Below are 15,561 nucleotides of genomic sequence, written 5' to 3' on the forward strand. Positions count from 1 at the left end.
GGAATTTTCACCCTGATGATGCTGTTTAATCAAGCTACATTAACGTTTTTGCATTTGGACATAGTGTGCTAGTGTTGCAGCAGGCAAATGCATCAAGTGAAGTTTCATATGCCTGATTTCTCAGAAGTTTGTTTCCCTAGGAAATGCGTGGGACTCATTTCTGGTGTCAAGAATCTTATTAGGAATCACAAACCAGAGACATCACTTGAAGATGCTGCCACTGATGAGGCATATAAGTTTCAGTGGCTCTCTTCATGATGACTCTTATCTTCTTTACCTGGTAAACATGGTAAATCCATATTTCTGAACCCAGACTGCCCACAAGACTCACAAAGGTCACTGTTTCTAAAAATTTAATTTACATACAAACCACCTGGTGGCCCTATTAAATGTTGATTTTGATTCAGTAGGTCCAGTGTAGGGCCTAATAGTCTACATTTTGAAAGTTCAAATTTTATATTTGGTGATGCCAATTCTGCTGTTTTATGGACCACACTTTGAGTAGTAAGGACATACAGTATAATTTTTAAATACAGATTACTGCACCTTCCCCTAGTAAATGTAATCGGAATCTCTGAAAGGGTGCCTTAAGTAAGCTCCTTAAGTAATTCAAATATATATCCAAGGATTAGGAACCTCTGCATCAAATGCCTACCTCACAGAGATGCCATTATGTTGAAATGATACAATCTTGTGAGAGTACATGGCATAGTAATAATGAACACTATCACTAGTAAAGAGTTTAAGTGGCCGGGCGCTGTGGCTCACGCCTGTAATCCTAGCTCTTGGGAGGCCGAGGCAGGCGGATTGCTCAAGGTCAGGAGTTCAAAACCAGCCTGAGCAAGAGCGAGACCCCGTCTTTACTATAAATAGAAAGAAATTAATTGGCCAACTGATATATATATAAAAAAATTAGCCGGGCATGGTGGCGCATGCCTGTAGTCCCAGCTACTCGGGAGGCTGAGACAGGAGGATCGCTTGAGCCCAGGAGTTTGAGGTTGCTGTGAGCTAGGCTGACGCCACGGCACTCACTCTAGCCTGGACAACAAAGTGAGACTCTGTCTCAAAAAAAAAAAAAAAAGAGTTTAAGTGATGGATGTTAATCAAAATAATCAAAGTATTTCTGGAATGTAGCAAAGTCTGGAGAGGTAGAGATGTGGAGAAAAGGTAAGTTATACCTGAAAAACTATCCTACAAAGCATCATACAACTGGGGAAATCCAGACCCTCATGTTGTAGGGATACTAATGCACCAGCTCATTTACCCTTCTGCCCAACTTACCAAGTGTGTCTGAAGGCCTAGATATGAGATCCTGCTCCCCTTTATTCATTATAGGCATGTGAAGTAACAGCCTTTGTAGTCGTCACCTGGATCTAAACCTGCCCTTCTCACACCTCCCCTTCTACTCATCTCTGGGCCTAAGGGGGCTCTGCGTCCCAAAGGAATTTAGATCCTGGAGGAACTCATTAAACAAAAAGTAATTAACCAGGACCTCTTTAGAACAAATTTTCTGAGAGTCCCATAGCAGCGATTACAATCACTGATTACAATCACTGATCACATCTGACTATACTTTGGGGGATCATGAGGATGGAGAGAAGCTCATGGACAGACAATCACTGCCCGCTTAGGGAATGGACAGTAGTCCTGTGTGCCTGGAGGCTACATTTTGAGAGATTAAGAAGAATGGCTGGAGAAGCCATAAAAGTAAGCAAGGACCAGACTTTAAATGTTGTAAAGTATCTTGTGTATAATAGTTTAGGTTTTATCCTGTGGACAAGAAGAAGCCATCAGTGGTCTTTGAACAGAGTACCACTAAGGAAAGACACATGCTTTAGAAAGACTTCTGGGTGACAGAATCTCTCATTATGTCCCAAATCCCTATAAACAGGTCCTAGGAGAGAGAAAAACTGCAATCAACAAGGATCAGACTTCTATTACTGAACAATAGCAGATACACAGAAAGGACAGGAGTGAGAGAAAAGATGAACTCTCCCAGATCATATTCAATTCTTTCTCAGGCCAAGGTAAAAAAGGAAATCCAGATTTGCATCTCTGAGTTACTTCCATCTCCTTACCTCTCTAGGAAAACCTTAATAACACCCAGACACCATCATTATCCCACCACCCTCCATATATGTCAGATTACGCCTAATGTCAGCATTTCCTTCCCCTGCAATTGACCACAAGATCATAATTGACATTTATAACTCCTTCTTCCACACCTATTCCATGTTCCCTTTTTCATCACTTCAGCTAGATTCAACTTTCATTCTCTGTGAGTCTGAATTCTCAGTATTATTGCCTTTATTGGGTTGCTATAATAGTTTTCCATTAACTTTTACTAAGTGACACCCAAAAGAATCTCTTGCATATCAACCATGATCTTTCCTCACTGTGTAGAAAACACAATTTTACATTGTACCTGTGATTGAATTACCTTAGGCAGCATAGTAACTCTCATTTTTGTCTACTGGTTCAGTGACATAAAGAACCCCAAATTCCCAAATGGCAATCTCAACTTTTACCATGTTTCTCCAAAAACAAGACCTACCCATAAAATAATCCCAAGCAGTATTTCTAAGCATTTGCGCAATATAAGCCCTACCCCGAAAATAAGATCTAGTGATGGGCGTGGCTACACAACCTATCTGCACAACCCATGTATTTTGTCGCGGACTGGTAAAGAAGACTAGCAGCCCTTCTCATCTGCCCCACTGTGACAGCTACTATCCCAAAGGTGACCAGAAAGGTGCGGGCAGCCCCACCAACAAGGTGGGCTCCCCGTCAGGTCCCGACCATCCTGTGCGTGCTGCAAGCTGAGGCTTTGAGGGGAAAGTCTCCTCAGTGAAGTGAGGAGCGGGACGTTCCACTTTAGGTATTGTGTGTCCCCAAGGGGAAGAAGGAAAGCTATGGCTGCCATTTTATTATGATGCTGTTCCAGAAGAAGATGACTTAACTATATTTGAATAAATGTAGATTGTTGTACCATACTTAAAAAAAATAACACATCCCCTGAAAATAAGTCCTACGGTGTCTTCTTGAGGAAAACTAAATATAAGACACTGTCTTATTTTCAGGGAAACACAGTAATAGAATGTAACTATTGATGCATTCCCGATAGAAGCATTCCTTCCTTGAGAATTATAGAATTATATCAGACACTTCCTGTGCACCACTTCAAATTTTCAGTCATTCATTATCTCTTATTCCAGCTATAGCTGCCGTAACGCGTTCACACAGATTGCAACCAGCTTCATACAAATTCAGTCTGACAGTATTACCTTTGGTCTTTTCCACTTGCTTCTTGTGCCTGCCATAGAGTTTCTCTGATTCCATGGAGTGTAATATCATGGAAAACCAGCTCAACACTTATACATACACAACCTGAAGTACAAAGGAGTTAATGCTCTATAGGTCAACCCTTAAATACAGGTGCTGGGAGCTGGTGGATACTCAAGAAGCCACCCTAGTATTGGGTCTCCCTTCTTCCCTATTCAACACCCTTCTATCCCTTAATTCTCCCCATGAGGTAAAATTCTCAATACAATATTTGCAAATAAGACTTTGTTTCAGTCTCTGCATTGTGGGTAACCTGGGCTATGGGAGAAAGTAAATCAGGGGGGCCCAAAACTGTGGGGGTGGGAAGCAAAAATTCTATGAGTATGTTATTTGGTCTAATAAAGACAGAAGTCAGCACTGCTACCACCACTGGATTCCCAGACTCATAAATCATTGCTATGGGAGAAACAGCACTATATATATGGGTTCCTGGTTCAAAACATATGACATATTCTGTAGGAGAGTACACCAACCTTTCTGGTACTCCTAATCTTTGTTACTTTATGAACTGCTTGACCCAAGCACTTGCAACGCTACTTGGCACAGAGTAGATTCTCCTTAAATAATTGAAGTAATTAAATGAACTGCACAGGCTAGCAGTTTCAGAACAATGCTTTATATCAGGACTGACAGCGAACACCCTTGTCTTGTTCCTTGTAGTTGGAACACATCTAATATTTCCCCCTTAAGCCTGATGCCAGTTTGGGGGCTAACTCATATATTATTAGCCCATATTAAAGAAACATCTATCTATTTCTATTTTATTGAGTGTTTTATCTGAAGTGGTTGTGGAGTTTTAGCAAAGGCATCATTTTAATACAAATAGTAAAATTATTTCTCAAAAATTCTTTCCATATTTAAAAGGATTTAAATAATTTTATTCAATAAGTGAAATAAAGAAAAACAGTATCTATAAAACTATGGAGATAGTAAATTAAGCAACAACAGAAAATGCTGTAATTTATATTATTTACACCTCCTTTATCACTACTTAAGTTTCATTCATTACATTAGTATAATAACGCATCTCAACATCTGCAATTTTAACAAATGCTTGAAAAGTTTTTTGTTCAGAAACAGATGCTGGTCTGACAGAAACACATTTGAAAATGTTCTTTTTCTGGTCATAGCTGCCAACACACCTATGCACTCGGCCTCTAATCAGTCTTGGAAGTTCACGATCCTGTTTTTCAAAAAAAATAAATATCAAAAGATTATTATGTCATCTGAATTTCAATTTTTCAAAACTAATAATATGATCAACTAAGTACATATCACTCCAAAATTTCATAATTCCCTCACCTGAGTCAGGGCCCCATTGCTGACAAGACTATGGCAGCTAGGCATATATGGGCACCCTATCACAGAGGAAAGACCCCCGGGCTTCTTATAAGCTAGAAAGTTGAGACATAAGACATTCCCAATGTAATGGCACAAGTATTTTTATCAGATTGCCAGAGCTCTACTTTAAGTAGACGGCAGACTAGGTGATCCAAACCAACTCTCCAGCTAAGAACTATAATAGCTGGCTGAAATATTTTGTTAAAAATATCCTGGTAGGCATCAGAGAGATACCAAGACAGTGAGGAACTACAGAAACTCCATCAGGGAGAATACAGGAGTGCAGGATGGGGCCTGATTTGAGTGGTGCTTTCCCCCTGAGATATCTGTCAATTACAGAAAAGCAGTTGAGAGTGTAAGAAACTGAGCAAAGCTTTTGACAAACTCACAGAAGTGAGAAACAAAATACGGAGACTGAGGCCCCCAAGGAAAAGAGATTCTAGTAACCACCCTCACCCCAACCTGAGGCTTATTAGGGTTGGGACCCAAAAGGGCTATGCCTTTAAGAGGACTCACAAACCAGAAAAAGACCGATAATCTCTAAATCCTCTCAATCATGAATGAAATTTAAAAAGTCTGAAATTGCTTTCATTAAAAGGTCATAAAAAGCACTCATTATAAGGAGAAAGACATGACTGATAAAAGGACTATATTAAAATGTATTAAAAATACATTTTGTATTAAATTATTAGAGTATTTAAAGTATTAAAAATACTTTTGTTTATCAAAATCCTCCATTAACAGTGAGAAAGCAAACCACAGAGTATGAGCAAATATTTGCAATACACATAATGATAAAGAACTTGTATCTAGAATAGTTAAAAAAAAACTCCTACAAATCAATAAGAAAAAGACAACTCAATAGAAAAAAAAGCAAGAGGTCTGAACAGATTTTACAAAAGAAAACATCTAAATGGCCAATATATATGAAAAGGTACTCAATCTCATTATTCACCAGCAAATTATAGAGAAATAACACTAAATTTATCCACCAGAATAACTGTAATAAAAAAGACTGACAGGCCGGGCGTGGTGGCTCACGCCTGTAATCCTAGCTCTCTGGGAGGCCGAGGCGGGCGGATTGCTCAAGGTCAGGAGTTCGAAACCAGCCTGAGCAAGAGCGAGACCCTGTCTCTACTATAAATAGAAAGAAATTAATTGGCCAACTAATATATACAAAAAATTAGCCGGGCATGGTGGCGAATGCCTGTAGTCCCAGCTACTTGGGAGGCTGAGGCAGGAGGATTGCTTGAGCCAGGAGTTTGAGGTTGCTGTGAGCTAGGCTGACGCCACGGCACTCACTCTAGCCTGGGCAACAAAGCGAGACTCTGTCTCAAAAAAAAAAAAAAAAAAAAAAAAAGACTGACAATACTAAGTGTTGATAATAATTCAGAGAAACCAAACTCTCCTATACTGCTGTACGTAAATTGATAGAACCTTTTGGAAAATTTTTGGCAATAAGTACGGTATTAGAATATATGCATTCTCTATGATCCAGCAATTTTACTTCTAGGTATATCTCAAACATAAATGCATATATATACATAAGAGACATATACAAATGTTCATAGAGCATTATGCATAATAGGAAAAAGCCTAGAAACAATCTAAATGCCCACCAGCAGTAATATGGAAAACTAAATTGTGGTATATTCATAAAACACAAAATTATAAACACCAATATAAATGAGTGAACCATAGCCACATGCAACAACATAAATGAATCTTACATTTTGTCAAGTGAAAGGAACCAGATATTTTAAAAAGACACACCGTATTATACTATTGATGTAAAGTTCAAAAACAGGCAGAATTAATTGATAACATTAAAAGTCAGGATAGTGGTTACTTTTAGGTTAAAGACAGGAGATAGTGAATCGGAGGAGGCACAACAAGGTTTCAGAGATGAAGGCAATGTTCTATTTCTTAGCCTGGGTAACATTCACTTTGTGACACTTCATAGAGCTGGTACAACTATGATTTTTGCACTTTTCTGTACATGTTATAGTTCAATAACAAAGTTTTTTAAAAAATAACTTAGACTGGATAGCCACATGCAGAAGACTGAAACAAGACCCACATCTTTCACCTCTCACAAAAATCAACTCACACTGGGTAACAGACTTGAACATTAGGTGTGAAACTATTAGAATTCTAGAGGAAAACGTTGTAATACTCTTCTGGACATTGGCCTAGGCAAAGAATTTATGAAGATGACTCCAAAGGCAATCACAGCAGCAACAAAAATAAATAAATGGGACCTGATCAAATTAAAAAGCTTCTGCACAGCCAAAGAAACTGCCAAAAGAGCAAACAGACAACCCACAGAATGGGAGAAAATTTTCACAAGCTACACATCCCATAAAGGGCTGATAACTAGAATCTATTTAGAACTCAGGAAAATCGGCAAGAAAAAATCAAACAACCCTATCAAAAAATGGGCAAAGGACATGAATAGAAACTTCTCAGAAGAAGACAGAATAATGGCCAACAAACATATGAAAAAATGCTCAACATCTCTAATCATCAGGGAAATGCAAATCAAAACCCCAATGAAATATCATTTATCTCCAGTGAGAATGGCCTTTATCAAAAAGTCCCCAAACAATAAATGTTGGCATGGTAGTGGAGAGAGGAACACTCCTACACTGCTGGTGGGACTACAAACTAGTTCAACCTCTGTGGAAAGCAGTATGGAGATATCTTAAAATGATACAAGTATATCTACCATTTGATCCAGCAATTCCACTACTGGGCATCTACCCAAAAGAACAAAAATCACTTTATGAAAAAGACACCTGCACTCGAATGTTTATAGAAGCACAATTCACAATTGCAAAGATGTGGAAACAACCAAAGTACCCATCAATTCATGAGTGGATTAATAAAATGTGGTATATGTATACCATGGAGTACTACTCAGCTTTAAGAAAGAATGGTGATATAGCACCTCTTGTATTTTCCTGGATAGAGCTAGAACCCATTTTACTAAGTGAAGTATCTCAAGAATGGAAAAACAAGCACCACATGTACTCACCAGCAAATTGGTATTAATTGATCAACTCCTCAGTGGACATATAGGAATAACATTTATCGAATGCCGGGCAGGTGGGAGTGGGGAGGAGGGGATTGGGTATATACAAACACAATGAGTGAGATATGCAACGTTTGTGGGATGGTCACGCTTGAAGCTCTGACTCGATGGGGGGGGGGGAAGGGAATGGGCAATATACGTAACCTTAACACTTGTACCCCCATAATACGCTAAAATAAATAAATAAAAATAATAAAATAAAATAACTTAGACTAGAGGAAAAATAATAAGCATTCAAGATATTGTAGAAGTTAATATGACAATTACTATTTCTGGATCACCTACTACATGTCATGTACTACACATTCATGTTTTATCATTTAATTTCCACACCAACCCTTCAAAGCAGGAATTTGTCTCCTCAATTTATAGATTTAAAAACCTGAAGTTCAGGTAGTTTAAACAGCTTACTTAGTTAATAAAATTAATAAATGGTGAAGTAAACATTAGACTCCATGTCTGATTTCAAAATTGACATCCATTTGAAAATTAAGGCCAAACTCTTTCACAAAGTATGTAGATCTTATAAAGTCTATAGCCTCCTTTGAGATCTCAGCCTTCTTTGTCACCAAACCTCCTCTTCCTTATTTCCTAACCCACACTCTACCTTCCCTCAATTTCAGAACCACTACCCTTACCTGCATCACTTACTAGCTCTACACTGTGGTAATTATAAACTACTTGCAGTTACTTGGACAAGGCAAGCTCTCTCTTAGCTTCATGTCTTTGTACATGCTGCTCCCTCACCTTAGAATTCATTCTTCTTTCCCTCCCTAACACACTTTAGCTTAGTAGACTCTTATTAGTCCTTAAACATCTAGGATAGTGCTAGGATAATGCTAGATCTAGGACCTGCTACTATCTTCTTCAAAAATCTTTCCCTGATTTGCCCCATCCTTCCTATCTACTTTTTCTCCAGAGATAGGGTATCACTCTCTCACCCAGGCTGGAGTGCAATGGCATGATCACAGCTCATTGTAACCTTGAATTCCTGGGCTCAAGTGATCCTCCCACCTCAGTCTCCCAAGTAGCTAGAACTACAGGTGTGTGCCACCATGCCCAGCTAATTTTTTTTAATATAATTTTTGTAGAGATGGAGGTCTTACTATGTTGCCGAGTCTGGTATTGAACTCCTGGCCACAAGAGATCAATCCTTCCACTTCAGCCTCCCAAAGTACTGGGATTACAGGTATGAGCCACCACGTTCAGCCCTATCTACTTCTGTAGCACCCTGCACATACCTACCTCTACTATCCCATTTATCAAACCACAGTGTAACATTTATGTATCTATCTTTCTGCGTGAGCTTATAAACCCTTTGGGGAAAACGGCCATTTACCATATCCTTGCATGCAGCACAGTGTCTGGCATGTAGTAGGCTCTCCCTATTAGTTAAACAGATAAATAACTTTAGTAACAGAACTAAAACCAAAAATGTTGAAAGTACTAAATTACTAAATTGTTAACAGAATTTCTAATGCAATGGAATTTTTATGTTTAGTTGGCATGGGCTTTGCAAATAATACCATAAAAATACTCACAATTTCATAAAATACACAAGGCAGAGTATTTTTCCCATCTCTCATAAGAAAAGTCTTTGAATGATACGGGCCAGATGTAACAGCTGAATCGAGAACAGCTACACAACATTGAAACAGGGGGGAAAAAATCAATGTTGGTAAAATGCAACTAAAATTTAACAAAGAGAAGTTGATATTTAAATAACTTCCCACACTGACCTCTCACAGTTATATTTATACAGTAATAAAGAAGACATTTTAAAAAGGCAAGATATTTCTGAAACAGTTTTGCACTAAAGAAAACAAAATTTCTAGCCCTCTCCAAGTAGAGATTACACAGGTTACATGTTAAGTTCATACAACTGGCAACGGTTGGCCATCTGAAGCTTTTTCCTTAGAATGCATTTTGTAGAGTGGTTAAATCCCCAGACCAGTTTAAAACACTATAATAACAAAATACACACATATAACAAATAAGCACCATAGTTTAATGAACAAAAACATTGAATTAGAATCAGAAGTCATGCATTCTAGTCCCAGGTTATTTAACTTACTAATATTTTGTGACTATAAGCAAACTGAGTTTTTAATTTATTTTATTGTACATATTTAAGGTACACAACATGATGTTTTGATATGAAATAATCACTACAGGTGAGGAAATTAACATATCCATCACCTTTCATAATTATCTCTTTTGTGTATGTGTTAAGAATACCTATAATCTACTCTCTACATAACTACAAGTTTATACTCTTTGACATACAGATTCCCATTCCTATCCCTTGAGCAAATTGTTTAATCTCTTTCAAATCTGTCCCTTCAGAAATTTTCGAAATGTAGACTTGGAATTCAAGATATAGATTGCAAATAAGCCCAAGGGGATTGATGAGAAAAATCCAAAACCAATAAAAAGAAACCAAAAAAAATAATTCAGCACATGAATTAAAAATTCACTAAAGAGATAGATTTAAAAAAAAACCCTCCTGGAAAAGAAAGAGTCATTTAGGGAATTTTAAAATACAGTGGAAAGTTTTAACAACAGACTAGACCAAGCAGGAGAAAGAATTTCAGAGCCCAAAGGTAAAGGCTTTCAAATTAACCCACACAGTCAAAAATAAAGAAATTAAAAAGATCTCCAAGAACTATGGGATTATGTAAAATGCCCAAACTTATAATAATCACAGGTAACCCTGAGGGAGAAGAAGAAAGAGAAAAAAGCATGGAAAAATTGAAGGAATAATGTAAAACTCCCTGGTCTTGCTAGAGATTTAGACATCCAGATACAAGAAGATCAATGAACACCTGAGAGAATTATTGCAAATAGGAGATCATCACGGTACAGAGTCGACAGTTTGGCCAAATCCAAAGTGAAAGAGAAAATCCTACCAGCTGCACAATGAAAGCATCAAGTACCTTACAAAGGAAAACCAGTCAGACTAACAGTAGACCTCTCAGCATAGTGCTTACAACCAAGAAGGGACCAGGGTCCCACCTTAATCTTCTTAAACAGAATAACCATCAGTCAAGAATTTTGTATCCTACAAAACTAAGTTCCATAGATGAAGAAGAAAAAATAATATCTTTCCCATACAAGCAAACACTAAGGAAATTTGTCACCACTAGACCTGCCCTACAAGAAATGCTAAAAAGAGCTCTAAACACCCAAAAGAACAGTCACTATACACCAGTGTAAAAACGCTCAAAAGTAAAAACTCTCAACTCCTATAAAAACAGTAACGCAAGGGAGAACAGAAAGCAAATAGGTAATAATCAACATGATGACTAGAATAGTACCTCACTTATCAATATTAACATTGAATGTGAATGGTCTAAATGCCCCACTAAAAAAATATATATAGATTGACAGAATGAATTAAAAAACACAACCCAAATATCTGCTGTCTCTAAGAAATCCATTTAACTCATAAAAAGTAGCACAGACTCAAGGTAAAGGGGTGGGAAAAAATATTCCATGCCAATGGAAACCAAGAACAACCAAGACTGGCTATTCTTATATAAAATAAAACAGACTTTAAATCAACAACAGTAAAAAAAGACAAAGATGGTCATTATATAATAATAAAGGGATCAATTCCAAAACATAAAACAATCCTAAGTATATATGCACCTAACACCAGGGTTCCCAGATACATAAAACAAACACTATTAGACCTAAGAAATGAAATAAAAAGCAAAATAATAATAGTGGGGGACTTCAATACTCCACTGACAGAACTATACAGATCACTGAAGGCAGAAAATCAACAAAGAAACATTGGACTTAAACAGGACTCTAGAATAAATGGACCTAACAGACATTTATAGAACATTCTAACAGCACAGGACAGATCCTCCAAACACAAAATTAACAAAGAAATAATGGACTTAACCAGAACTCTAGACCAAATGGGCCTGACTGACATTTACAGGACACTCTACCCAAAAACTACTGTCTATATTCTTCTCATCAGCTCATGGGACATTCTCTAAGACTGACCATATCCTAGGACACCAAGCATGTCTCAAACAATTTAAAAAAAAACAGAAAATATACCATGTACCTTTTCAGATAACAATGGAATAAATGTAGAAATCAACCCTAACAGGAACTCTCATTTCTACACAAAGTCGTGGAGACTAAACAAACTTCTGCTGAATGATCACTTCATAAACAACAAAAACAAGATGGAAATCAAAAGATTCTTTGAACTAAATGACAAAGGAGACACAAGTTATCAAAACCTGTGGGACACAGCCTAAAGCAATGCAAGAGGAAAGTTTATTTCTATAAATGCCTATATCCAAAAGTCAAAAAGATCACAAATAGACAACCTAATGAATCATCTCAAAGAGCTGGAAAAACAAGAACAGACCAACCACAAACCCAAGAAGAAGAAGTGAAATCAAGATCAAATCGGAACTAAATGAAATTGACAATAGGGAAACTTATGGAAGATTAATAAAAACAAAAAGTTGGTTCTTTGAAAAAATAAAATTGACACACCTTTGGCTAGACTAACAAAAAGCAGAAAAGTAAAAACTCTAATAAGCTCCATCAGGAAAATAAAGGAGAAATTACAATGGATGCCACAGAGATACAGGAAATAATTTATGAATACTACAAAAACCTCTATGCACACAAACTGGAACATGTGGAGGAAATGGACAAAGTCTTAGAAACACACAGCCTCTGCAGGCTCAACCAGGAAGAAATAGAATTCCTGAACAGATCAGTATCAGGGACTGAAATTGAAACAGCAATAAAAAAACCTTCCAAAAAGAAAGGTCTTGGACCAGATGGTTTCACACCCAAATTTTACCACACCTACAAAGAAGAACTGGTGCCTATCCTGCAGAAATTATTCCACAACATCGAGAAGGATGGAAACCTCCACAACACATTTTATGAAGCGAACATAACCCCAATACCAAAACCAGGAAAGGATGCAACAAAAAAAGAAAACTACAGACATTATCCCTTATGAATATTGATGCAAAAATTCTCAACGAAATCCTAGACAATCAAATCCAGGTGCTAATCAAGAAAATAATCAAGCCCACAACTAAGTGGGCTTCATCCCAGGGATGCAGGGATGGTTCAACATACGCAGATCTATAAATGTAATTCACCATATAAACAGAAGCAGAAACAAAGACCACATTATCCTCTCAATAAACACAGAAAAAGAATTTGGCAAAATTCAACACCCTTTTATGTTAAGAACACTCAACAAAATAGGCATAGATGGGCTTACCTAAAAATGATACAAGCCATATATGACAAAACCACAGCCCACATCATATTGAATGGGGAAAAATTGAAAGCATTCCCACTTAGAACTGGAACAAGGCAAGGTTGCCCACTATATCCACTTCTATTCAACATAGTGCTGGAAGTCCTTGCTATAGCAATCAGACAAAAGAGCAGAATTAAGGGTGTCCAGATGGGAGCAGAAGAGATCAAACTCTCACTCTTTGCTGATGATATGATATTATACCTAGAAAACCCCAAAGATTCAACCAAGAGACTCCTTGAATTGATAAATGAATTTGGTAAAGTCTCAGGATACAAAACCAATACACACAAATCAGAGGCATTCATATACGCCAACAACAGTCAAAGTGAGAACCAAATCAATGACTCAATTCCCTTCAAAACAGCAACAAAGAAAATAAAGTACCTAGAAATACATTTAACTAAGGAGGTAAAAGACCTCTACAGGGAGAACTATGAAACACTGAAGAAGGAAATAGCAGAGAATATAAACAAGTGGAAGAGCATACCATGCTCATGGGTCAGCAGAATCAACATTGTTAAAATGCCTATACTACCCAAAGTGATCTACAGAGTCAATGCAATCCCTATTAAAATACCATCATCGTTTTTGACAGATATAGAAAAAATAATTTTATGCTTCATGTGGAACCAGAGAAGACCCTGTATAGCAGAAGAAATCCTAGGCAATAAAAACAAAATGGGAGGTATCAATTTACCAGACTTCAAACTATACCACAAAGATATAGTAATTAAAATATCTTGTTATTGGCACAAGAACAGGGACATTGACCAGTGGAACACAACAGAGAACCCAGATATAAAACCATCCTCATATAGCCATCTAATCTTTGACAAAGCAGACAAAAACATACACTGGGAAAAAGAATCCTTATTCAATAAATAGTGCTGGGAAAACTGGATAGCCACATGTAGAAGACTGAAACAGGATCCACACCTTTCACTTCTCAGAAAAATCAACTCACGTGGATAACAGACTTAAACATAAGGTATTAAACTATTAGAATTCTAGAGGAAACCATTGTAAATACTCTTCTAGACATTGGCCTAAGCAAAGAATTTATGAAGACGACTCCAAAGGCAATCACAGCAGCAACAAAAATAAATAAATGGGACCTGATCATATTAAAAAGCTTCTGCACAGCCAAAGAAACTGCCAAAAGAGCAAACAGACAACCCACAGAATGGGAGAAAATTTTCACAAGCTACACATCCCATAAAGGGCTGATAACTAGAATCTATTTAGAACTCAGGAAAATCGGCAAGGAAAAAACAAACAACCCTATCAAAAAGCAGGCAAAGGACATGAACAGAAACTTCTCAAAAGAAGGCAGAATAATGGCCAACAAACATACGAACAAATGCTCAACATCTCTAATCATCAGAGATGCAAATCAAAATCTCAATGAGATATCACTTATCTCCAGTGAGAATGGCCCTTATTAACAAGTCCCCAAACAATAAATGTTGGCGTGGTAGTGGAGAGAGGAACACTCCTACACTGCTGGTGGAACTGCAAACTAGTTCAGCCTTTGTGGAAAGCAATATGGAGATACCTTAAAGCAATACAAGTGGATCTACCATTTGATCCACAAATCCCATTACTGGGCATCTACCCCAAAGAACAAAAGTCACTTTATGAAAAAGATACCTGCACTTGAATGTTTATAGGAGCACAATTCACAATTGCAAAGATGTGAAAACAACTGAAGTGCTCATCAATACATGAGCAGATTAATAAAATGTGGCATATGTATACCATGGAGTACTATTCAGCTACAAGAAACAACGGTGATATAGCACCTCTTGTATTTTCCTGGATAGAGCTAGAACCCATGCTACTAAGTGAAGTATCTCAAGAATGGAAAAACAAGCACCACATGTACTCACCAGCACATTAGTATTAACTGATCAACACCTAAGTGGACATATAGGAATAACATTTATCAGGTGCCGGGCCAGTGGGGGGGGAGGGGATGGGTAGTTACATAATGAATGAGATGCACACCAATTGGGGGATGGACACACTTGAAGCTCTGACTTGAGGGGTAGGGGACAAGGGCAATATACGTAACCTTAACATTTATAACCCCACAATATGCTGGGGAAAAAAAGAAAAAAAAAGATTTAAAAAAAGGAACATTCTACCCAAAAGCTACAGAATATACATTATTCTCATTAACACATGGAACATGTTCCAAGACAGACCATATTTTAGACTACAAAACAATTCTTGCCAAATTTTTAAAAATTAAAATCATGCCATGTGTCTTCTCAGACCATAGAGAAATAAAACAAGAAATCAATTCCAAGAGGAACTCTCAAACCTATACTAATAGATGGAAATTAACCTGCTGGTGAATAATCTTTGGATCAATGAGGAAAGCAAGATGTAAATGAAAAAAACTTTTTGAATTACATGACAATGGTGACACAAACTCCAAAATTCTCTGGGATACAGTAAA

General features: G+C 37.3%; 1 protein-coding gene across 1 annotated transcript in view; it reads right to left on the reverse strand.

Moving 5' to 3' along the window:
• Positions 1–4,256: 4,256 nt before the first annotated feature.
• The window catches only part of SPATA22 (spermatogenesis associated 22), a 36,184-nt gene continuing 24,879 nt past the window's right edge, over positions 4,257–15,561 (reverse strand). The window contains exons 9-10 of the mRNA XM_075993899.1: positions 9,319–9,416; positions 4,257–4,525 (exon numbers count right to left, since the gene is read on the reverse strand). Coding sequence (XP_075850014.1) covers positions 4,334–4,525; positions 9,319–9,416 — 290 coding nt within the window. The 3' untranslated portion in view covers positions 4,257–4,333. The remainder of the gene's footprint in view (positions 4,526–9,318; positions 9,417–15,561) is intronic.

The sequence above is a fragment of the Microcebus murinus genome, chromosome 18, assembly GCF_040939455.1.
Source record: "Microcebus murinus isolate Inina chromosome 18, M.murinus_Inina_mat1.0, whole genome shotgun sequence".
Classification (NCBI taxonomy): Eukaryota; Metazoa; Chordata; class Mammalia; order Primates; family Cheirogaleidae; genus Microcebus; species Microcebus murinus.